Source organism: Lepidochelys kempii, chromosome 8 (assembly GCF_965140265.1).
Source record: "Lepidochelys kempii isolate rLepKem1 chromosome 8, rLepKem1.hap2, whole genome shotgun sequence".
Taxonomy (NCBI): Eukaryota; Metazoa; Chordata; order Testudines; family Cheloniidae; genus Lepidochelys; species Lepidochelys kempii.
In genome coordinates this window covers 107621833-107648115 of record NC_133263.1, presented here as the reverse complement: position 1 = coordinate 107648115, position 26283 = coordinate 107621833, and the positions used below count along the sequence as shown (strand labels likewise).

At 43.1% G+C, this 26283-nt stretch overlaps 1 protein-coding gene across 11 annotated transcripts in view; it reads left to right on the top strand.

The window, feature by feature from the left end:
• Window positions 1-26283, top strand: part of PTPRF (protein tyrosine phosphatase receptor type F) — a 427118-nt gene that overhangs the window by 50995 nt on the left and 349840 nt on the right. For all 11 annotated transcript variants that reach the window (XM_073357995.1, XM_073357994.1, XM_073357992.1 and 8 more), the window contains exon 2: window positions 13493-13652. In XM_073357995.1, the coding sequence (XP_073214096.1) occupies window positions 13571-13652 (82 nt within the window). In that variant the 5' untranslated portion in view covers window positions 13493-13570. The remainder of the gene's footprint in view (window positions 1-13492; window positions 13653-26283) is intronic.

Below are 26283 nucleotides of genomic sequence, written 5' to 3'. Positions count from 1 at the left end.
CTGCTCTGGGGGTGATGTGAAGGGGGGGGGGGGCTGCTGCTGCTGGAGAGGGTCCTGGGGGCCAGGGGCCACGAGCAGCGGCTGCTCTGGCCGCCCCTGGGGCTGCCCACCCGCTGCTGCTCAGGTGGTCTCCGGGGCCAGCTGTCCAGGGTTGCTTCAGCTGTCCCGATGTGGCTGGCTGTGGGGCTGCCCACCTGCCCCAGGGACCACTGAGCTGCAGGTGGTCCCGGGAGCAGGGCCGCCCAAGCATCTGGCTGCAGAGCCACTCCAGCAGTGGCCAGTGTGGCTTTCCCCACGGCCGCCTGGGCAGCCCTAGGGTCAGCCACACCAGCCGCTGCAGAAATCACAAAGGTCGCAGAAAGACATAGAATCCGTGACTTCCGCGACCCCCGAGACTGACAAGGAGCCCTAATTATAAGTGCCCTGGTGCAGGGATCACCTTTTTGTTCCATGTTTGTACGCTGCCTAGTGCAATGGGTTCCTGCTCCGTGACTCAGTCTGCTAGTGCTACAGTAATACAAATACACGGAAGGGTGGGGTGAATGGACACTTAAAGTGCGTGGTGCTCCCTCACCTGGCGGTGCAGCAGCAGTTTATCTATAACCAGAGCAGTCCTGACCCTGATTACTTTGTGCATAGGCATAATGAGATAGTCTTGTTAATGGCAGCTTCTTTAGAAATACAGCTAGGCACTACCAGGCAACAATTAAAATGTAATAAACTTTTTTGTGCTTTTAATATTTGAATAAATTTTTGTATTTATTCAATCTATAAAATGTGCTGGTTTTTACCTTTTGGTGCAGATCTATTATTATTGAAAGCCACTGGGTTAAAACAGAGCTAAGAGAGCTCATTCAGAACAGACCCGTAAAAGGAACTTTGCCCTTTGTACCATGCCTTCAGGGGAAAGGCTGAGTAAATACGTGGTCCTTGCTAGAGGGCTAAAGGTAAAAAAAACCTCTGACTTTTGGACCAATAGAGGATGCACGTAAGTCAGTGAAGGTTCTTTCACAGTGAAGGTTCTGTGTCTGGCTCCCAGACACGTCTTTAGAGGCGGTTAATCAGAGTCTCAGCTCTGTTCATGAAGTATGGGGGGGCAGTGTCTTAGATAGCTGGGGTGCAAGTCATATATAGTTGTATACCTCGAAGCTCAGCACCTTGAATTTGCAAGTCTAATATGACAAACATCTAAGCAAAGCAGGCAGCCAATTTGCACATGAAGTGAAATTTCGGAGTGGTGTTCAGGGGTTGCACATAATGGAGTTCATTGCTGTATCCAATCAGCAGGTGACAAAGGCCTGGATAGCTGGTGAGGTCCCATGGCCTTAGGTCAATGTCTCAAGCGCCAGAACAATATCTGCTAAGGGGTGCAACAGCTGAAGAGCTGAATTCCATACTTCTGTTAATTTGATATGCTTGGATTTGATTAATAAGATGCTATGTCTTCTGTCAGTGGGTGAACTTTAGCATTAGCTCTGTTTAAAAGCATAGATTAGCTATTACCTTTTCTTGGAATTTTAGTTGCTGAATGCCGCATGAGGGTTTCCTTTGTTTCTCCTTAATCTGGAAACAGGCTAACATTTTTTTCCATTAAAATTTGCTTTGTTCCTTTCTACATAAAGCTTTTGCCTTCAGGAATTTAAGTTTTGGCAACTAACAGAATTAAAATGGCTTTCCTCCTAAGTGCTGTAAAGTGTGTGTGTGTTGAATCCGATCCTAATGACTCCAAGTGTATATTTCAGCACATTAATGCATGAATGGATTGAAAAACCAACTAACAGTAATTTCTTTCCTTGTAAAATGTTACTGAATGGTATCCCAGGAGGCTGCACGTTATATATCCCCTTTATGTCTTACACAAGGTCACTTAAAGGCTGTAGCCTGGGAGGAAAGAGTGAATAACTTCAATAGCAATGTGGTGAAGCTTCTACAGATGATAGATGGAATGAGCCTTTTTACAAAGGTCTTTCCATTTGCTGTCTGCAAAAATCTTCATTACAAAAGGGCACTTCTTTGTGAGGTACATCACTTTCTCAGGTGGATCTTTTCTTAGGATCCAGGTTTATCTTGAATCACCCTATTAGTATGGGACAATTCCCTTGGTAAAGAGGATATATAAAATTTGTGAGGTGTAATTGAGATAGAAAGAAAACATCCTTGTAATTGTGATAGTAGGAAGTTCTAGAGTAAATAAAATGTCAAACCTGGTCCTCTCCTGTAAAACAGACCTCCTCCTCCTCACTTTTTGGTTAAAGATGAGCAAATAAACAGGTGTTTCAGATCATGGTTGGGGTTATCCTGGAAAGTGAAGATTATCATATCTGTCGGATGTATGTGATGTTCCATCACTTCTAATTTATTTAGTCTACCTCCTTATTAATACACAATGCTACTGTACTGCCTTTATTTCCGTCTTCCCTGAACAGCACATACCGTCAATTCCTGTACTCCAGTCATGACTACTGTTCTACCATGTTTGTTATCCCTGTAGTATAGAGGTAAAAGCCCACCATAAACTGATAGGCGACCATCATATACTCACAGTTTTGACTGCTGGTCACGTAGTTTTTATACTAATCGGTGTCATCCAGGTACCAAGGCACAAGCTGAGTAAGTTTGTCTTGAGCCTTATGGAAAACGAAGATCTTAACAGGGACTGAAACAGTCAAAGAACGAGGCGCAGTGAGAAATATGGAGGGATAATTAGGAGCTCTTCCTGCATCAGTGCTGCACGTAGTTATTTTTTAACTTTATTGCAGCAGCCTCTGCACTTCACTGTCCTAGGTCATGGGGGCAATTGTACAGGCTGATGCAATTAGGATAGATAGTGTGTTCTTGCCCTCTCCCTTCCTCTTTGCATTTCCCAATCTGAAATGGATGAGGCTGCGTTTTCTTGAAGACTAGCAGGCAGCATGGAACAATAGCCACCCAGGAGTGTTGCCGTCTTCCTCTACTGTGAGCTTTCAGTGCTCACATGAGGCAGATTCTGCAGTGCGCACACTCATATGGTAATATTGCAAACATGTCTTCAGGAAAATATGAGCCGAAAGACAGCATTGGAACAAATCTTGGCCTTTTCTGCTGGACAGAGATCTGGGGACTTGCCATGTGGTGTGAAAGGTGGATGTGTTGGACGACTGTTCATCCCGAAGTGTTGTGATTTGCTGCAGTGTCAATGCAGCTGTCTGGGCCTTTCAAGCAGGAAGTTACTCTGAAGCCTACCATATTAATCTGCCAAATAAAGAAGAGTTGTAATATGTATTAATCGATTTTCTTCAAAAACAGATTGTTTTGAGCACATGAAAGAGGGTGATAGACTTAAGCCTAGCAGGGTATGAAGACTGTGATAGTGTTACATAACTTACTATACAGACTGTTGTATAAGAAATTCAAGTTTAGTTTTCTGCAAGTATGCAGCAACAATTTGAGAGAGAGATTCATTGTAAACCATAAGAAACAGAGTTAAGGATGAGTTCTCAACGTCAACACTGAATTTCCTCATTTGAGTGCCTGATATCTCAACCTTAAATGTTCATTAATTCTAGGGGCAGATTCTCATTTACTTTGAGGCTCCTTTACACTGCTCAGGGTGAATATATTATATTTGTATTTATCAGACCAATATAACGGGGGCCTAGTGGAAATGAGAATCAGACTTTTTCCCTTGACATTATTATTTTATCATTGGCTTGCCATGTCTTGAGTATCTTACAGGAGATGGAGAACATTTTTTGCTTTAGTTCAGGGTGAAGAATGTTTACATGAAAAACTTGTCTTTTCACAGTCCCTGAGTTATGAATACAAATAGAGTTGTGCGGATATATTCCATCTACCTGCTTGCTTATTTGACCCTCCTCACTATTTTATCTGAGAGCCTCCTGATTCGGAAAAGGATCGTGTGCAATGTTGATGGAGATCAAAAAGGAAATTAAATCTAATAAAGCAGTAATTATGGGTGATAACTACCTGCGTATAAGCTGATCATTATATCATGTCAGAGCACAGGTTAGAGAAGCAATTTTTTAACACCGTTAACTATTGATTCTTGGAAAAACTAGTTCTAGAGCACACAAGAGAAGAGGCTGTTCTGAGCTTAACCTTTTGCAATCCACAGTAGTTAGGTTCAAGAAGTAACTGTAGTTGAACCACTAGTAATGACTACAGTATAACGAAGTTCAACATCCTTCAGGAGGAGTAATACCAAAATCTACCGCTGAGAACGTTCACAGTTACATTAGATTAGATTAATTTTTTTAAATTAGAGATATTATAAACCTTCCATCTGTTATGGGAAGGCTACTCTGTAATTGTCCTTTGTAGAGTGACTCTTTCACATTCTTTTGAAGCATCTGGTATGGCCCACTCTCAGACAGGATTACTGGATTAATTAGATGGGAACAGTTCCCACTTCCATAGGCACTCAGATGTCCTGGTGAAAAACATATGTAGAAAGAAAAGTAGAGGGTACCATTATAGACTGCGTTAATGTATGTAATGTATCATGTCATCTATAGACATGATATTTTCTCTGCGTCAACTCCAAGAAAAGTGCAGAGAGCAAAACCGGCCATTGTACATTGCCCTTGTGGACCTTACCAAAGCATTCAACACAGCAGAGCAGTCAGCAGAGCAGGACTATTTGCAGTACTAGAAAAGATAGGATGCCCACTAACCTTGTTAAGTCTTATACATTCGTTCCACAATAACATGAGAGCAACAGTCCAGTTTGACGGGTCCACTTCGGACAGCTTTGAGATGAAAAGCGATGTGAAGCAACAGTGTGTTCTTGCCCCTACACTCCATGGAATCTTCTCGGTACTCTTAAATTGTGCTTTAAAGACATGAAAGGTGGAGTGCATCTCCACACAAGATCAGATGGGAAACTCTTCAACCAATCCCAGCTTAAGTCAAAGACCAAAGTCAAAAAAAGAAAAGGAGTACTTGTGGCTCCACAAGTAGAATCATAGAATATCAGGGTTGGAAGGGACCCCAGAAGGTCATCTAGTCCAACCCCCTGCTCAAAGCAGGACCAATTCCCAGTTAAATCATCCCAGCCAGGGCTTTGTCAAGCCTGACCTTAAAAACCTCCAAGGAAGGAGATTCTACCACCTCCCTAGGTAACGCATTCCAGTGTTTCACCACCCTCTTAGTGAAAAAGTTTTTCCTAATATCCAATCTAAACCTCCCCCACTGCAACTTGAGACCATTACTCCTCGTTCTGTCATCTGCTACCATTGAGAACAGTCTAGAGCCATCCTCCTTGGAACCCCCTTTCAGGTAGTTGAAAGCAGCTATCAAATCCCCCCTCATTCTTCTCTTCTGCAGGCTAAACAATCCCAGCTCCTTCAGCCTCTCCTCATAAGTCATGTGTTCTAGACCCCTAATCATTTTTGTTGCCCTTCGCTGGACTCTCTCCAATTTCTCCACATCCTTCTTGTAGTGTGGGGCCCAAAACTGGACACAGTACTCCAGATGAGGCCTCACCAATGTCGAATAGAGGGGAACGATCACGTCCCTCAATCTGCTCGCTATGCCCCTACTTATACATCCCAAAATGCCATTGGTCTTCTTGGCAACAAGGGCACACTGCTGACTCATATCCAGCTTCTCGTCCACTGTCACCCCTAGGTCCTTTTCCGCAGAACTGCTGCCTAGCCATTCGGTCCCTAGTCTGTAGCTGTGCATTGGATTCTTCCATCCTAAGTGCAGGACCCTGCACTTATCCTTATTGAACCTCATCAGATTTCTTTTGGCCCAATCCTCCAATTTGTCTAGGTCCTTCTGTATCCTATCCCTCCCCTCCAGCGTACTCCTTTTCTTTTTGTGAATACAGACTAACACGGCTGTTACTCTGAAACAAACTCAAAAAGGTGCTATTCAGGGAACTTCCTATTTGCTGCTGCTGATGCCCTCATAGCTCACAATGACGATCTACTACAGGTTTCAAAGTAGCAGCCGTGTTAGTCTGTATCCGCAAAAAGAAAAGGAGGACTTGTGGCACCTTAGAGACTAACAAATTTATTTGAGCATAAGCTTTCGTGGGCTACAGCTCACTTCATCTGATGCATTCAGTGGAAAATACAGTGGGGAGATTTTATATACACAGAGAATGGTAACACCCATTATTTCATGTTCTGTGTGTATATAAAATCTCCCCACTCTATTTTCCACTGCATGCATCCGATGAAGTGAGCTGTAGCTCATGAAAGCTTATGCTCAAATAAATTTGTTTGTCTCTAAGGTGCCACAAGTACTCCTTTTCTTTTTGTGATCTACTACAAGAACTCATGGACTGCCTTTCAAGTGCCTGTCAGGCATTCCCTGTCACCATCAGCAAGAAAATGGTTGTATTAGGACAGGGTTTCCACAAGATCCTTCAATTACCTTAAATGCAAACCAGCTAGAAGTGGTCCAGAAGTTCAGCTATTTAGGTTCTACAGTGACACCAACCTCTCACTGGATGAAGAACTAAATGTTCACATTGGAAAGGCTCCCACCACCTTTAGCAGACTAACTAAAATATCATGGAACAACTCAGAGCTTGCCATCAAGACCAAAATGCTAGTGTACCAAGCCTGCATCCTCAGCACTCTCATGTATGTTGGAGAAACATGGAGTTTCCACCTACATTGTTTACACCGTATACTCAACCGTATACTCGACACCAAATGGCAGGATAAAGTCACCAATGCAGAAGTTCTTCAAAGGGCAAATTTACCAAGTGTGACAGCCCTGGTCAAGCAAAGACGACCACGCTGGCTGGATCATCTGAATAGGTTGGAAGACTGACGCCTACCCAAGGACATGCTATACGGGGAGCTATCGGAGGGAGCAAGAACAACAGGGTGTCCCAAGCTTCGTTATAAAGACGCAAGCAAGCGAGATATGAAGGAATTTGGAATTGATCCTGACTGATGGGAAATCTTGGCAAGTGATCGTAAAAAGTGGTGCCATCGTCTCCATCAGGGTATCAGAGTCCATGACAGAAGCTGTCTCCTACAGCTTGAAGAGAAAAGAGCCCACAGGAAGCAAGCAGCTCCCAACCAAGATAGATACATTTGCAATAACTGCTAGAGATCATGTACATCTCGGATTGGATAATTCAGTCACATGAGACATTGCAAACCATCTACATCATAGGCTGCAATTCCCATAATCTCTTGCAGACGAAAGGATGCCAACACAAATGTCACTTTTAGTGCCATGGAAGCTTCATGAGAGCCTGTTGGGAGAGGGAGGAGGAGACAATAGTGTCTGTCTGCAGTTGCAATTGTAACGATGCGGCCTCTGGCAGGACACTACTGAGAGTAACAATTCAGGACAAATTGCTTAGAGCAGGGCAGTTACAGCTGGGTTTCCTTTACCGTTAAGGCACACCGAACCAGCCAAACAGAGAGGACTTCGGTCTCACGCCACTGGCTAACCATAAGTCATCCAAGCAATTCCCTTAGACCAGCGGTGGGCAAACTTTTTGGCCCAAGGGCCACATCGGCATTGAGAAACTGTATGGAGAGCCGGGTAGGGAAGGCTGTGCCTCCCCAAACAGCCTGGCCCCCTCCCACTTCCCGCCTCCTGACTTCCCCCTTCAGAACCTATGACCCATCCAACCCCCCTGCTCCTTGTCCCCTGACTGCCCCCTCCCGGGACCACCACCCCTAACTGCCCCCCTGGGACCCCCATCCCCTATCCAACCCCCCCATCCCCTGACTGCCCCCCTGACCCCTATCCACACCCCCAGCCCCATGACAGGCCCCCCTCTGGGACTCCCACGCCTATCCAACCACTCCCTGTTCCCTGACTGCCCCCCCTGGGATCTCCTGCCCCTTATCCAACCCCTCCCTCTGCCCCCTTATCATGCTGCTCAGAGCAGGAGGAGCTCGCAGCCCAGCTGGAGCCAGCCACGCTGACACGGTGCCCGGCAGGAGAGGCATACCAGAAATCTGGTGGCGCGCTGAGGCTGCGGGGAAGGGGGGACAGGGACTAGCCTCCCCGGCCAGGAGCTCAGGGGCTGGGCAGGACGGTCCCGGGAGCCACAGTTTGCCCACCTCTGCCTTAGACACTCCAGTTTCCCAGTATCACCACCAGTGCCACTCATTATGGGGGTGAATTGTTATGAAAACCAATAACCCAATAAAAGAAAAAAGGTTCTCTCGATCCCAAAGGACCAAGCCCCAGACACAGGTCAATATACAATTCAGATCTTACCCACAAATCACGCTGTTGCCAATCCTTTAGAATCTAAAGGTTTATTCATAAAAACAAAAAAATATAGATGAGAGCTAGAATGGGTTAAATGGAATCAATTACATACCGTAATGGCAAAGTTCTTGGTTCAGGCTTGTAGCAGTGATGGAATAAACTGCAGGCACAAATCAAGTCTCTGGAGAACATCCCCAGCTGGGATGGGTCATTCAGTCCTTTGTTCAGAGCTTCAGTTTGTAGCAAAGTTCCTCCAGAGGTCAGAAGCAGGATTAAAGACAAAATGGAGATGCTGCTGCTGCCTTTTATAGTTCTTTTGCCATGTGGTTTGTGCTTTCTTTGTTCCAACCATAAGCCACCCAGCATATGGCCTGGAAAAACCTCAGAGTTCTGTCCATAGGCCTGTCCCTGCATACCTGGCTGGGTCACAAGGTGTGTCTGCCTTCTCTCAATGGGTCAGTTGTGTAGCTGAGGGTCCTTAATGGGCCATCGAGCAGACTAGGCAGAGCTGATGCCACATTGTCTGGAGTGTCACCCAGAAGCATAGCACAAGTTTGAAATACAGACAGTATCTAGCCAATGCTTACCACTTTAAATAGAAAAATGATACATGCATACAGGTAGCATAATCATAACCAGCAAATCATAACATTGTCATAGACACCTCACACGACAACTTTTGTACAATATTTGCTGCAAATATAGAACAGTGGTTGCAACAATGATTTATACGGTCACAGTTTGTCAATTATATCACAGAAATATAAGGACCAATCAGTATATTTTTAAGTATATACAGGAGCTGATTCAGGAAGTGACTGTAGCTGAGGCTACCAAGTATTATTAACTACAATATAATTAAATTCCACTGGCCAGATTGGGTATCAAAATGTGACACAACTTCAGAAAGGGCAATTTAAATAAAATGAGGTTAGTTAAAAAGCTCTAAAATTAAAAGTAAAGAGAATAAAATCCTTGGAGGTGTCATGAAAACAGTAATAGAGTCTCAGAAGTTATGCTCATTGCTGAACAGGATGGATACAAATAAATGATAGTTTGTTCAAGTGCTAAACCAGCTTTTGGCAGCTGTAATTTCTTCTGCAGGTGCCGAGGGAATATTTTCTTCATTTCAGTTTAGGACTTGTGTACGCAGTGGGTAATGCACACTACAGGGGTGTGAATTCTAAAGTGCACATTAATTGGTCCATGTAGGCCCTGTTGGTGGTCACTAAATGTTCTTTATGTGCTTTAATGCACTGCGGTCTCCCACATCTGACCTGCAGGGAGTTTATCGGGATATTCAGCCAAAACTTCCCTTTGCTCTGTTCATTCCGTTAGCCAAAGGTGTGCAACCATGAGTAGCCATAAACTTCCTTTCCCGCCCTGGTGTCTATACACTTCACATACTTACAGATCGTTATCGGATTCCTTCTTTAGCCAATCTCTACGATACTTGCCGCTTGTCTTGTATGTCAGTCCCTTCTGCCCCTTAAACATTTTGCTGGTCAGTTCTCTCCAGGTTGTTGTATATTTATAGTTGGGAACTGATGTTCTAGGCATGGTCTCACCTTGGTCTGTGAAGTGATATCTCTGCACGTGCAGCAGCTTTTTTACCTCTCTGTTGTACTGCAAGCTCCCATCCAGTTTCACCCTAAATCTCTCTTGGTATCATCGCCTCCCAAATAGATCTCCCTTTTCATATCTTTCAGATTTGCCCTATAGTTTGCATCTTGCAGTATCACCAGGCTGAGTCTTGTTCATATTGCTACACTAGTGTCTTTGTATTCTATTCCTTACCCCCTCAAAAAACAAAACAAAAACACACTGTGCTAAAAATATGTTAAGGCTTCAAAGTGAAACATTCACAAGACAAGTCAGGAACTGCCTACACAACTCTACTTCTGCTACTTTGTGTGTGTGCATTATGATAGTCTTTAATTAACCCAGTTCCATACGTTTTCCATTCCTCCTTCAGTATGCAGATTAGATGTTAGCACTGGATGAAGCCGCTGATCTATACTGATTATTATCATCACTGTTAATAATGTAGCCTGCTTCATTCGCTGCTCACCACCCTACTTTTGCACGTGCTTTGCTTGGTCAGTTTTATGTTGTTCAGGACCCCAAAGTGCTGTGGACACTTCTCTCCATACGGACGAGTCAGTGTCTTCCTCAGGATCCTTAGGCTGTGCAGATTCTACTCCAGGACATTATATGTACAATGCAAAGGGGATCCCATTATACTGCGCATGTCTGGAAAGAGCAGGGAGATCTGCAGCCTCTCTTGGGATTGGACAGTGTTTAGTTCACATCTCCCGATCTGCATATCTGGGCTCCAGTTTCAGAGCATTTTATACCTTTCCACCATTAAAAAGCAGCTCCCTTTTGTTGTGGCTTTCTTTATGAAAAATTGTTCCTTGTCTCCTATGTCAGATAGTGATACAATTGATGTGCTGGAGTTATCTTCTTGCTCAGAAAAGTTTCTGGAGGGAAACCCATCACATTTCTCAACAAAGATGGGATCGTTTTTATCTTGTGATCATAAGCAAAACTGGATCTGGCAGTTCTTCCCCTTGATGAATTTGATTCAAATCTTTGATTCAAATATCCCTTGTCTTCACTTGATTTTCAAGTTGTTCCAAGCATCCCTTCCTAAGTAGCTTAATTTTAATGTGTGTTTTTGTGAGAGTCTCTTGTTCCTCACCTAGTTTCTTTGAGATTTCTCATCCAGCTCTTCGGTGTGCTGCTCATTGCTGATGACCCACTTATTTCATTTATTAGAAGTTCATGGAGGACTTGAGCTATTCAGTGCTGGTTATGATTTCTCTCAATGTTTTAGAGTTAACCTTCTCCCAACAGAGCTGGCTGCTCCCTGTTTTGCCCAGCACTATATGAATCACTGATACTCTTAAAAAAAGAAAAGGAGGACTTGTGGCACCTTAGAGACTAACAAATTTATTTTAGCATAAGCTTTCGTGGGCTACAGCTCACTTCATCGGATGCATGCTTAGTTCATTGTCAAACTTATCTCACTTGTTTGTAGATAATTTTCTTCTGACGCCACTCCTGCAGCAAAGGGAAGAGCTCCTCTAACCGTCTTGGTTCAGGATTTTCCCTCTGCCAGCTGTTCGGCTATGGGTAATATCTGCCTCCTAAGGGTTCATTGTGCTTCACCTGACTTTCTGTCATGTTGCATCAAATGCTCAGTTGTCTGGCTGGGGAGAGCTGTTTGCTTCTAAAAATGGGAGAGCTGAACCATATAAATAGAGGCCCGTTTCATGTTTTCAGTTTCCAAACAGAATGACAGTTACTTAGATTTATAAAAAATTAAAGCATTCCAATTTAGAGGGTTTTAAATATTGTATGTAGACAATTTTTCCACATACACTGCAACAATGGAGGTGGGGAGGAGGAGGATTCTTCCTACTGAGGGGCAAAGAAAGACTATGGGGCTTTATTAGCCATGGGGCAATGGGGATTGGGGTGGGTAAGAACAATTTTGCCTAAGAAATTTGGTTTCTCTTAACCAAGATGGTAAATTAGTTTAAGGGAGTGAACGGTTGCAAAAAGAGCAAGTCTATAAAATACGTTATGGGACAACTGATAAATTCATCAATTTCTTATGTTGCAATTTATGTCCAGCTCACGGGCCTGAAAAGTCATAATTCTGTCAAACCTGAGACGAAAGCAAATTTGAATTTGTTTTCTGAAGAGAGACAGGAATGAGGAGACAGATCTATTCTCTTAGTTGGAGTTTCTCTGTAAGTTTTCTCTGAATGAGGAACATGAGAAACCATGCTGCTGTTCACGTGACTTCTGAGCATTGTCTGGTAGACAGACCTGAGCCAATACTCTTACAAAATGACTCCTTCAAAAGTTAGGCTGGTAAATATCCAAGCTGCCTTCTAAGCTAGTTGGAAACCTCTCACATTTTCTGTCCTGTTCAGAGGTGGAATTTGACACAAAACGCTAGTTTTGGCACAGTAATTCTGAATACTTAGCGCCTTTTGTGAGGAGAGTAGCCCTCTTACAGTTCTATTGCTGATGAGTCAGATATAATAGTGCTGCTGAAAGCGTGCTGCAGAATTTTTCTCGCTTTATCAGGTTGAATAAGTTAACAGCACCTGCAGAAGTTAGAGGCATAATCTTCACTGTTAGCCCAGGCACTCATTCATATTTACAGAGCTGTTCAACATTGGGCAAACCAACTGGGGCTTGAATTGAGTTTCCTGTTGAAATAAAGTTGATGCTGCTGGTAATGATACAACTATCTGTCTCTGTCTCTGCAGAGCAGGACATCTTAATGGGGTTTTCAGTAACTCTTTCGCGGGAGCCAAATGAGGATTTAGGGGTTAGATACCAGCAAGAAGAGAATGGGGTGTCAGGCTGTTACGAAGGGCATTTCTTTCAGCGTGCAGAATCCTGCTTCTGAGCATACTGGGGTTTATTTTTATATTGAGATAATAGAAGCAGGGATGGAATAATAAGTATTTTCTCCGTATCTAGTTCAGAACTAGGTTATTGTGTAAAGTACCTTCAGATGTCTTGGCTGTAGAAGGCACTACATACATAAAATTATCTTTGTATTGTATGATATAACATGTGAAGAGATTTACTGTATAATACAGTGATAGAGGGAAGAAGAAACATCATTGACTGTTAGATAGTATGATAGGATGTAAATATTTGTCTTGGTGGATTTTCCTGACATTTTGCTGGGCACCATTGTTGCTGCCATTGTCTGAACACTTTTTGTTTTTGTCAGAAGGTAACGTTCCTAAAACGCAATGCTTAACATCACCGTCAAAAGTTTTTATGATATCTGTGAATCTCAGAAAAAGGTTAAAAAAACAAACACAAACAAAATCAAAACAAAAAACCCCAAAAGGAAGAACAGCCAAAATCTTTGTCCCCAGAGCTAGGACTTGAGCCCTTCTCTGAAATTCTCGTGAACAGCAAGAGTGCTATGAGTAGTGTCGTGTGCGATAAGTGATCTCCCTAGTGCTCCACTTTCCTTCCAGAATGCTCATAATCTACATGCAATGCTTCAAACCAGGGCCCAGGAACATACTAACCAGGTGTGTAACCAGGACATGTCTCATGCCACAGGGGCATCATTGGCACAGCATTGTTAAAGTAGGAAAGATGGTTAAACCGACGTTTAAAAAAATCGGAGTTTATGATATGTATATATTTTTTGCGATTCGGGGTGAGATACTGGGGCACCATGATCTAATTTTACTGTCTTGTCTTTTAGATTTGATCCATTTTCTCCTATTCTCTTTGTTTGTAGGAATAAGTCTGCATTTCTTAATGCTGGATGTACTGGCCACTTGCTTCAGACTAAGGAGGACTGGCTCTGCTTTGGAATATGGTGCCTCACTTCTGTGTCCCAGTATTCCTTGTACCAGCAGTAGTTCTGTGCTGCTTGATGCCTTCAATGGAGGCAGACAGTAAGTAACGTTCAAACCGTAACTTCCTAAAACCTCATGAACATTAAATATTTTCTTCCATCAAATATTCACCTGCTTGGCTCAGGTATGTGCTGAGAGAGAAATGGAAAAGTAACTCTAATGGTCTATTGTTTCCAGTGCGATTAAATAGGACATGCCTGGGAAGGACAAAATAAAATCTTGTCCTTTTCTGTGACTTTGAAAAACAAACCGTCAGTAAGAGTTGTGTGGCATTGGGGGAGCAATATGTCTAATGACTGTGAGTTTGAAACCTTAGATTTGATTCTGATCAGCTATAATGGACTAAACTCAGCTTTGTACTGGGAGGAGGAGGTGTTACCGTGCACAGGGAATTTCCATTACTTTATTTTCCCCATTCTTTTATTAATTTCATTGACCCTCAAAACCTCCATGCATCTGCTGAAGCCTAGCAGTCAGATGGTTGCATGGATACTGATAAATTGGAGAGGTTTCTGAAAAGACCTATGAGAAGGATTGGAAAACACACCTTATGGTGAGAGACTCAGAAGTTCAATCTAGTTAACAAAGAGAAGGTTAAGAGGTGACTTGATCACAGTTCATAAGTACTGAAGGAACAAAATGGACACCATGTAGAATCAAGCACGTGGGTTTATTACGCACAGCGCTGGCGGAGTGTCACCTTGCTTATTAGGCTCAGAGACACTGCCAAATAATTGATTACACTGGATTATATGGATTTTCCATGGGCAGAGGGAAATGACAAGGTAGGTAGTCCCAAGCCCCTTGATAGGGCTAACTAAATAAATTTGTTAGTCTTTAAGGTGCCACAAGTACTCCTTTTCTTTTTGCGAATACAGACTAACACGGCTGCTATTCTGAAAGATAAACACAGTAGCCAATAGTCAAAGATTACATAATGTCTCTGCCCATGGTTTCAGGTTAACAAGTAACATACAATTTGTACTTTAAACAACGTGTAAAGTGTGTTAGTATAAAATATATCTGTTGAATTCTGATTTGGGGTCCATAGGAATGAAGTAGCTCCTCTGATTGTCCAACAGGTACATACTTGGGGGTTAAAGTAGAAAAACATTGAAAAGTATGGGGCAATAGGAATTGTCTTTGAGTTGCTGTCATTTGCACTTCCAAAGGCAGACACTGGTATCTGGGGAGGGGAGGAGGATGCCATATCTCATGCTGACATGCTTGAACCTCTTCCATAAACTCAAGGTTGGTGTGTGGGGAGAGCATGGCTACCTCCTCTGCCAGAGGAGAAGACACAAACATCATGGGCTGCTTTCATTCCTTTGGTCTGTTTGCAGCTTCAGATAAGAGCTCCAATTACTGCTCCCCATCTGGCGTTTTGGTGACCAAGCGTACCTTAGTAAAAAGCAAGGTTGTCTTTTATTTGTTCTCCTTCTCTTAGCTAATATTGTTCACTGTTTACTGGGCCTCTTGACCAAACTCTGGACTTTGGGCCTGTAAAAAGAGTTGACACAGCCTATATCAGGTTTTTACATAAACAGCACATGGATTTTGGCCCTTCAGGTACCTACAGGGGGAGTAGAAATTTAATAGGGGGCTCTTCAGTGTAGCAGAGAAAGGTCTAACACGATCCAGTGGCTGGAAGTTGAAGCTAGACAAATTCAGACTGGAAAAAAGGTATACATTTTTTAACAGTGGGGATAATTGTACACTGGAACAAAGTACCAAGGGTCATGGTGGTTTCTCCAGCACTGACAATTTTTAAATCAAGATCGGATTTTTTTTTAAAAAAAGATCTGCTCTAGTTCAAAAGGAATTTTTTGGAGGCAGTTCTCCAGCCTGTGTTATATGGTGTCAGACTCGATGATCACAATGGTCCCTTCTGTCCTTGGAATTTTTGAATGGGTGAGAGCTGCTGAAGATTGAGCAGGTGGCCCTGCTGTAGCGCTTCTAGATTCGCATGTCAGTAGAGTGAAGGTAAAATATTTTAGTATGGTGCTGCCTTGTTTTTAACCTGTATCAACCAACACGATGCTCAAAACGTTCTGGAGCCCTCATTCCGGCCGTGATTAGCCCAGTACAGGAGAGAAATGAAAAAAGTAGGGCTGTCGATTAATCGCAGTTAACTTACATGATTAACTTAAAAAAATTAATCACGATTAATTGTAGTTTTAAACACATTGTTAAACAATAGAATTCCATCTGAAATGTATTAAATATTTTGGATGCTTTTCTACATTTTCAAATATATTGATTTCAGTTACAACACAGAATACAAAGTGTACAGTGCTCACTTTATATTACTATTTTTATTACAAATATTTGTACTGTAAAAATGATCAACTAAAGAAATAGTATTTTTCAATTCACCTCATACAAGTACCATAATGCAATCTCTTTATCGTGAAAGTGCAACTTACAAAAGTAGATTTTTTTTTTCAGTTATATAGCTGCATTCAAACAAAACAATGTAAAACTTTAGATCCTACCAATCCACTCAGTCCTACTTTTTGTTCAGCCAATTGCTAAGACAAACAAGTTTGTTTACATTTACAGGAGATAATGCTGCTGACTTCTTATTTACAATGTCACCTGAAAGTGAGAAGAGGTGTTTGCATGGCACTTTTGTAGGCGGCATTGCAAGGTATCTATATGCCAGATATGCTAAACGTTCGTATGCCCCTTCATGCTTCGGCCACCGTTCCGGAGGACATGCTTCCATGCTGATGACGCTCGTTAAAATAATAATGTGTTAATTACATTTTGAGTGAACTCCTTGGGGGAGAATAGTGTGTCTCCTTCTCTGTTTTACCTGCATTCTGCCATATATTTTATGTTATATCAGTCTGGGATGATGAGCCAGCACATGTTGTTCATTTTAAGAACACTTTCACTGCAGATTTGACAAAACGCAAAGAAGGAACCAGTGTGAGATTTCTAAGGATAGCTACAGCACTTGACCCAAGGATTAAGAATTTGAAGTGCCTTCCAAAATCTGAGAGGGATGAAGTGTGGAACATGCTTTCAGAAGTCTTAAAAGAGCAACATTCTGATGTGGAAACTACAGAACCCGAACCACCAAAAAAGAAAATCAACCTTCTTCTGGTGGCATCTGACTAAGATGATAAAAGTGAACAGCTGTTGGTCTGCAATGCTTTGAATCATTATCAAGCAGTACCCGTCATGTTATAAGAAGCACACAAGATCTTTTTCAGGGGAAAAGGCAATATGCCACATTTCTTGGAAATACAACAATTAGCATGTGCATTCAATCACACACACACACTGTCCAGAAGTTGATGTTATAGTTATCAGTCCAGAGACTGGATCAATCTAGTGGCCAGCTGGGTTGATTGCGGGTAGGGAGGAGCCGGTTTCTGTCAGTTATGATGCAATGCTTCGGGGAAATCTTGGCAGGACGAACCCAAAGTCTCATGGCAAAGCCCCGTTTATATAGAGATTTTCCTTCACTGGGACCAGTGAGTTTTGCATCATCAAGTTGTAATCAATTGTTGTTTGACGAGTGTTTGTTTTCTTAAATTGTCCTTCTCATCCTTTATTTTGTTCTTTTATTAGTTTTTTAGGGAGTTACCCCATGCGGGTTTTGATTACAGCTGTTTTGTCCCCACTGATGGGTGCCTGCCACATCTTCCAGAGTCGTCAATCTGCCCTCCTCTGACATCTCAACAGGGGCATGTTGCAATCTCCTTCTGGCACTTTTACGTCCATCCTCCATTCCTTCCTAGAACATCTGGTCCAGTGATGGCCTTCACACTTATTTTTGAACACGCACATTCCTCATTCACACACAAAACAGGGTTGATTTACACAAAGCATTTGAACAGGAACATCAAATTGCAATGCAAGAAAAAACAATCATTGCATTCTTTTATTTATTTTAAAATGCTAAACCTACAACAAAGTGGTGACCCTAAAATGTCTGTCACTGCCTTGAAATCACAAAATTCAGACACAAAATTCTGGCTAATGCATCTTTACCAATGGCACACTAGGCCATTCCTTTCTGCTTTCAGAAAGGGTGGCTGGCAAAATATAATCAAATCATACATCAATGCATTTAATACATGCTACACAAAATTCTTTATCCTTCTTTTTAAATTATACAAAATAAAAACACAAAATCCTAATACTACAGTCACAAGCATGGATGCATGTCCCCTGGAATGGTGGTTGAGGATGAAGAGACATATGAATGTTTAACGCATCTGGCATGTAATTATTTTGCAACGCTGGCAACAACAGTGCTATGCGAATGCCTGTTCTCACTTTCTGGTGACATTGTAAACAAGAAGCAGGCAGCATTATCTCCTGCAAATGTAAACAAACTTGTTTGTCTGAGTGACTGGCTGAACAAGAAGTAGGACTGACTGCACTTTTAGGCTCTGAAGTTTTACATTGTTTTATTTTTGAATGCAGTTTTTTTTACATAATTCTACATTTGTAAGTTCAACTTTCATGATAAAGAGATTGCAGTACAGTACTTGTATGAGGTGAATTGAAAAATACTATTTCTTTTGTATTTTACAGCACAAATATTTGTAATAAAAATAAATATAAAGTGAGCACCGTACGCTTTGTTTTGTGGGTTGTAATTGAAATTAATATATTTGAAAATGTAGAAAACATCCAAAATATTTAAATAAATGGTATTCTATTAATAATAGTGTGATTCATCACACAATTAATTGCAATTAATTTTTTGAATCGCTTGACACCCCTAGAAAAAAGCTATGAAAAGAGAGTTTGTGGAGCGGAGGGAGAGGAGAGGAGAAACTTGGCTAACTGAGCTGCTGAAAATGCGTTCCAGGAGTGCTCTAATGAATGCGTTACACATAATGCAGAAAGCTCTGCAGGCTCGTTTTTCAGCCTTGCTTTTCATTCCTCAGCTTGGGCAGCCATCTGTATTAGCTAGGCCTATCCTTAGATATTTGTGGGGCCATGTCTAAGGTAAGACAGCTCCCTCTGTACCTATGACACAGGTTCCCTTCCCCCTCATCTCCCTGTACACATGGCAGGTGCCAAGTCACCACCTTCCTGTCTGCTGCTTTTTCTGGACTGGTGTGACTTTCCCTCCCACACATTTTTGTTGTGAAACTTCAAGACTGCCGGTATTATCCTGCACATGAAGCAGAAAAGAGAAGTCAGAACACAGGTTTCTGAGCAGGGGAGATATGGATAATTGGTGTTCAGTCTCTGATACAGTTGTCTGGCACCAGCCTTGGATGGGATAGCTGATGGGGAATAGGAGTGGTGCTCTGGCTGCCACTGATACCTGACAGAGGGTTGATTTTTTTCAGAAAGGCTCAGCAACCAGAAATCTCACTGAAGTCCATGGGAGCTGCAGGTGATTAGTACTTTTTGAAAATCAGGCGGATTCTCAGTTTTTCTTGGAAATTAGAAAGTCAAGTTTGGCAGTAGATGGCTGAGATGTGCTTCCAATGCAGCTTGTTATAACAATTAGCTGCTTCTCACACAATGTTTACTTTGTCATCAGATTTGTATTTAAGCTACAATTTTACAAAAACTAGAGAAAGTCACTGTGGATCTTGATGAGAGCCTGGTTGTGAGGAGGGAGGGAAGGGATCAAAAGCTTTTAAGCTTGAGTGAAGGGGAGACAGTGGGCTCCGAGGTGATGGAAGTAAGATGAGGGACGTGGGGGAATAGGAGGAAAGATGAGTAATTAATATTTACCAGCAATAGCACTTCTGCACAGCTGGTGGGTTAATGTAATCTCTTTCAGAGCCTCTCTGAGTGGGTCACGACTACAGCTGGGGGAAAGAATGGTCATTATGCCACAGCTATCCCCTTCCTCATGTTCTCCTGAGTGGTGTTGACTGTAAACTTTTAATTCACCTCACCTGATATAAATAGTTCTTAGCCTGTTTTGGAGTCAGGAGAGAACAAGAGGGTGCAAGCTTTATCCTCTAAGGTATGAAGGTTCCTGATGGATAATTATCCCTGCTCCTCTCCTAGAAAGAACAAAGAGCTTTGCTGCATCAGATACAAAAGCAGGAGTCATCCAAGGTATCTCAGGACTTTTCTGATTCTAGTGATACTCTGTGTTGTTTACATGTTGCTAATTCCATGGAATGTTACACTTCCCCATGTTTAAATTTACCAAAATTGGCCCTGCTTCACAGCCCCAGTTCCAAATATTATGTTTGGGGTGTGAAGCGCTGCCTCTTAGGAGGCAGGCAAGTCTTTTTCTCAGGCTCTGAGTGATTGAATTGCTTCTTCCTGACATGGAAGGCAAATTTGTAGAGCTGTGACCTGGATGATCCTGTACCCTCCACAATTGGCACAGATTAACCAAGAATCATAGAATCATAGAATATCAGGGTTGGAAGGGACCTTAGGAGGTCATCTAGTCCAACCCCCTGCTCAAAGCAGGACCAATCCCCAATTAAATCATCCCAGCCAGGGCTTTGTCAAGCCTGACCTTAAAAACTTCTAAGGAAGGAGATTCTACCACCTCCCTAGGTAACGCATTCCAGTGTTTCACCACCCTCCTAGTGAAAAAGTTTTTCCTAATATCCAACCTAAACCTCCCCCACTGCAACTTGAGACCATTACTCCTTGTCCTGTCCTCTTCTACCACTGAGAATAGTCTAGAACCATCCTCTCTGGAACCACCTCTCAGGTAGTTGAAAGCAGCTATTAAATCCTCCCTCATTCTTCTCTTCTGCAGTCTAAACAATCCCAGCTCCCTCAGCCTCTCCTCATAAGTCATGTGTTCCAGACCCCTAATCATTTTTGTTGCCCTTCGCTGGACTCTCTCTCCAATTTATCCACATCCTTCTTGTAGCGTGGGGCCCAAAATTGGACACAGTACTCCAGATGAGGCCTCACCAATGTTGAACAGAGGGGCACGATCACGTCCCTCGATTTGCTCGCTATGCCCCTACTTATACATTCCAAAATGCCATTGGCCTTCTTGGCAACAAGGACACACTATTGACTCATATCCAGCTTCTCGTCCACTGTCACCCCTAGGTCCTTTTCCGCAGAACTGCTGCCTAGCCGTTCGGTCCCTAGTCTGTAGCTGTGCATTGGGTTCTTCCGTCCTAAGTGCAGGACCCTGCACTTATCCTTATTGAACCTCATCAGATTTCTTTTGGCCCAATCCTCCAATTTGTCTAGGTCCCTCTGTATCCTATCCCTCCCCTCCAGCGTATCTACACTCCTCCCAGTTTAGTATCATCCGCAAATTTGCTGAGAGTGCAATCCACACCATCCTCCAGATCATTTATGAAGATATTGAACAAAACCGACCCTTGGGGCACTCCACTTGATACCGGCTGCCAACTAGACATGGAGCCATTGATCACTACCCGTTGAGCCCGACAATCTAGCCAACTTTCTACCCACCTTATAGTGCATTCATCCAGCCCATACTTCTTTTAACTTGCTGACAAGAATACTGTGGGAGACCGTGTCAAAAGCTTTGCTAAAGTCAAGAAACAGAAAGAGCTTCTGTCAAGAGCTTCTGTGGAGGTGCAGTTTGACCCCAGTAGTGGCTCTAAATTCCTATTCTTCCTTTATCCTTCCCCACTGACTCTCTTTTGAATAACAGGGTGAAACTGTTCAAAACAAATTGGTCTGGATCGCAGCATCTGAGAAACAGAAAGGAAGGAAGTGCCTCAGCTGCCAGTGGCAGGAGAAGAAAAAAGTGACATTTTCATTTTTCCTTTCTGTCCGAGGGACAGGCAGGTTGGGAGCAATTAAACTTCCAATTAAGGGATGACTTATCTGGAGATGGAAATTGTGTTTTGTAGAAAAGGACATTGCAGCCAAGGCAGAATACATTGGTGTGTATAACCTTGTGATATCCTTGTTCCAAAGGAGAAAGCTGGAGCTTGAGGTAAAGAATGAGAAGCCCTGCCATAGGATTTGGAGCTGGGCTGATACATAGTGAGAAGTGACCTCTAGATCACTGTGGCTGTTCATTCTCCCTGTTGGAAAGCCATTTTGGAGGGTGCTACAGAGGTGTCAGGATCAATTTAATATCTGTTGAGTGCTCTAAGTTCCTCTGATAAAAGGTGACAGAACAGGGAAAATATGACGATCATTGTTTCTAGATCCCCTAGACCCGGTAAATAATTGAGGGTAAAGGGGGCAGTATGTGTGGATCAGCTGTGTCGTGTATCTGACAATAGGCTGTTGCCCTGCTTTGTGCTCAGGAGCCCACACATAACCTGGGTTTCCCTACTTGCGAAGTCTGTTGTTGTTGTCACAACAGATTTTAGTGCTGCTGCTGTAGCTTTTTGACAGTTAGGCAACTGTCATATAGCGAGACGTGGAAGGGTGAGATAAAACAGATTGAATATGTAGTACATGGTAGTGCAGGGAATTTACTACATTGACTTGCTTGGAATTGAGTTCACAGAAGCTGCAAGTAATGGTAGTGGTGAAGAAGTGGAGGGTAATACAAAGGTTGACCATATGTCACTGTTTCAGAAAAGAGGTTAGATCAGGGTGGGCAAACTTTTTGGCCTGAGGGCTGCATCAGGGTGGGGAAATTGCATGCATGAATGTAGGGCTGGGGCAGGAGGATGGGGGGTGGGAGGGTGGTGTGCAGGAAGGGGTTATGGGCAAGGGGTTGGGGTGCAGGAGGGCTGTGGGATGTACAAGGGGGCTACGGGCAGGGGGTTGGGGTGCAGGATGGAGAAGGAGTTTGGGCTCCGGGCTCCAGCCCAGCGCCACTTACCTGGAACAGCTCCGGGATGGCAGGGGCGCGCATAAGGGCTAAGACAGGCTCCCTGCCTGCCCTGGCACAGCGCTGGTCCGAGAAGTGGCCGGCACATGTCCCTGTGGCCCCTGCGGGGGCAGAGGGCTCCGTGCGCTGCCCTCACCTGTGGGTACCTCCCCTGAAGCTCCCATTGGCCGCGGTTCCCCGTTCGTGGCCAATGGGAGCTGCGGAAGGCGGTGCCTGCAGACGAGGGCAGCGCACGGAGCTGTCTGCCGCCCTGTCCCCTAGGGGCTACAGGGACGTGGTGCCATCCGCTTCCAGGAGCAGCGTGGGGTGGCAATCCCACGGGCCGGATCCAAAGCCCTGAGGGGCCGGCGCGCGGTGTGGCAATCCCACGGGCCGGATCCAAAGCCCTGAGGGGCCAGATCCAGCCTGCTGGCCGTAGTTTGCCCACCCCGGATTAGATTGTGGGTTCCACACTGTAAGGGAACAGAGTCAACAGCATCACAAACCTTTCTGGTGAGCTACCGCCAGGGATAGGTGAGCATAAGGGTGGGTGGGTGGATATTAGATATATGTATCTTGTATATACATATCTATAGGCTAGTTTGGCAGACAGTACTTTCAAAACCCTCCTATTGTTTTCGCAGACTGCTGTGGAGAAATTATTAAATTTTATCTGTGATCTGCCTGTGTTTCTGTCAGGGTGACCCTAATTCCATTAGAGCAGCTTGGAGCTGATTCAGGATGATTGTTTTACACTTTCTCCCTCAGCTTGCTCATGTTTTTCTTTTATGCACTCTCTCTGCTTCCCCTTCTGCTAGATCTCAACTATACCACGGAAAAATGGCTTCGCAGATTTCATTTAATGCTTAGTTCAATTGTCAAGGAAAAAATGCTCTTTTCAGGCCTTTGGAATATGTTTCTTGCTTTAATAAAAAAAAATCTTTTCAACCAAAATATGTGGAGTCTCAGGAAAAGAAATCAATACTTTAGGCGGAGGCCATCATCACTCTTTCTTTAAATTAGGCTTTGTGTTTGACATCCTGGGCATGGCTTCCATTAACCGAGGGGCGGACAAAGTGACCCAGCAGAGGTCTTTTCTAACCATGTGTGTCTTGGGTTATCTCAGGCAGAATTTCAAAGGATTTAAAGAAGAAAGCTGCTTCCAAAGTGACCTTGTAGGGTGGAAGAGCTACAGCAGGGCATATGTCAACTGAGGTGTGAATGTGATATGTGGCAAATATCCAATTAACTATTTTGATTTCTAAAGATTTTGGATGAACTTCAACTTTATTTATTTATGGGGAGGACAGGGTAAATAATTGGCCAATTGTGAGCTTGTGCTAATAATGGCATAGCGTTCGGCATCGCAGCAGTGAAATCTGAGAAAGGACTGTGAAAATAGGTGCTGACTTCTTATGTCAACAGGCCTCTGTCCCTGTGAGGATCTGTCTATACAACAATGGACGGACACACATATCAAATGTGGGCTTTTACCTATGGCCACGTTATTTGGATCCTAACTTGGGTCAAGAACAGGAAACCAAAGATTATGGGAAGATGATAAAGAATTGTTAGTATTGCTAAAGCCTGAGAAATGAAAAAGTACTGCTGCCATTTGTAGACATTTGACACAAAGTGAGCTCTGTTTTGCTGAGGAGATTTTACATTGGGATATTAAATACTATGTCAGGAAGCTTTGGCAGGGAAGAAAACTGGAATCGTGTTACTGCATCCCCTTAAACTTTCACTTGAGTGCTGCCTTTTTGCCCTCCTTGCTCTAACTTCCTGGGACCCAACGATTGAACCTGACTGATCTTGACTCCTTGATTCAACTGGGCCTTCTTAGACTTTCAACCTGCTTGACTGGTGGTGACTCCGCAACTGATCAGCCACAGAGATAACCGGTGCAGGCCACCCTTGAGGGACAGCTGTAGGGGAACAACCTTGGTTCGAGTGATCATGAGCTAATTCCGTTCAAGCTAACTGGAAGGATAAACAAAAATAGATCTGTGACTAGGGTTTTTGATTTCAAAAAGGCTAACTTTAAAAAATTAAGGAAATTAGTTAGGGAAGTGGGTTCGACTGAAGAACTTGTGGATCTAAAGGCAGAGGAGGCCTGGAATTACTTCAAGTCAAGGTGCAGAAACTATCAGAAGCCCGCATCCCAAGAAAGGGGGAAAAGCTCATCGGCAGGAGTTGTAGCCCAAGCTGGGTGAGCAAGCATCTCAGAGGTGAATAAGAAAAAGCAGAAAGCTTACAAGGAGTGGAAGATGGGGAGGGATCAGCAAGGAAAGCTACCTTATTGAGGTCAGAACATGTAGGGATAAAGTGAGAAAGGCCAAAATCCATGTAGAGTTGGACCTTGCAAAGGGAATTAAAACCAATAGTAAAAGGTTCTGTAGCCATATAAACGAGAAGAAAACAAAGAAAGAAGTGGGACTGCTAAAGACTGAGGATGGAGTGGAGGTTAAGGATAATTTAGGCATGGCCCAATATCTAAACAAATACTTTGCCTCAATCTTTAATGAGGAGCTTAGGGATAATGGTAGGATGACAAATGAGAATGAGGATATGGAGGTAGATATTGCCACATCCAAGGTAGAAGCCAAACTCGAACAGCTTAATGGGACTAAATCGGGAGGCCCAGATAACCTTCATCCAAGAATATTAAAGGAACTGGCACATGAAATTGCAAGCCCATTAGCAAGAATTTTTAATGAGTCTGTAAACTCGTGTAGTACCATATGACTGGTGAATTGCTAACATAGTTCCTATTTTTAAGAAAGGGAAAAAAAAGTGATCTGAGTAACTACAGGCCTGTAGTTACCATCTGTAGTATGCAAGGTCTTGGAAAAAATTTTGAAGGAGAAAGTAGTTAAGGACATTGAGGTAAATGGTAATTGGGACAAAATACAACATGGTTTTACAAAAAGTAGATCATATCAAACCAACCTGATCTCCTTCTTTGAGAAGGTAACAGATTTTTTAGACAAAGGGAACGCAGTGGATCTAATTTACCTTGATTTCAGTAAGGCATTTGATACAGTTCTACATGGAGAATTATTAGCTAAATCGGAAAAGATGGGGATCAATATGAAAATTGAAAGGCGGATAAGGAACTAGTTAAAGGGTCATACTGAAAGGTGAACTGTTAGACTGGAAGGAGGTTACTAGTGGAGTTCCTCAGGGATCGGTTTTGGGTCCAGTCTTATTTAATCTTTTTGTTACTGACCTTGGCACAAAAAGAGGGAATGTGCTAATAAAGTTTGTGGATGACATGAAGCTCGGAGGTATTGCCAATACAGAGAGGGACTGGGATATCATGCAGGAAGAGCTGGATGACCTTGTAAACTGGAGTAAGAGTAATAGGATGCAATTTAATAGTGAAAAGTGCAAAGTCATGCATTTAGGGGTTAATAAAAAGAATTTTTGTTATAAACTGGGAACTCATCGCTTGGAAGTAACAGAGGAGGAGAAGGACCTCGGAATATTGGTTGATCACAGGATGACTACGAGCCTGTGATGTGATATAACTGTGAAAAAAGCTAATGCGGTCTTGGGATGTATCAGTCGAGGTATTTCCAATAGAGATAAGGAGGTGTTAGTACCGTTATATAAGACACTGGTGAGACCTCACCTGGAATATTGTGTGCAGTTCTGGTCTCCTATGTTTAAGAAGGATGAATTCAAACTGGAACAGGTACAGAGAAGGGCTACTAGGATGATCCGAGGAATGGAAAACCTGTCTTATGAAAAGAGACTCAAAGAGCTTGGCTTGTTTAGCCTAACCAAAAGAAGGCTGAGGGGAGATCTGATTGCTCTCTCTAAATATTATCAGAGGGATAAATAACAGGGAGGGAGAGGAATTATTTAAGCTCAGTACCAATGTGGACACAAGAACAAATGGATATAAACTGGCCATCGGGAAGTTTAGACTTGAAATTAGAT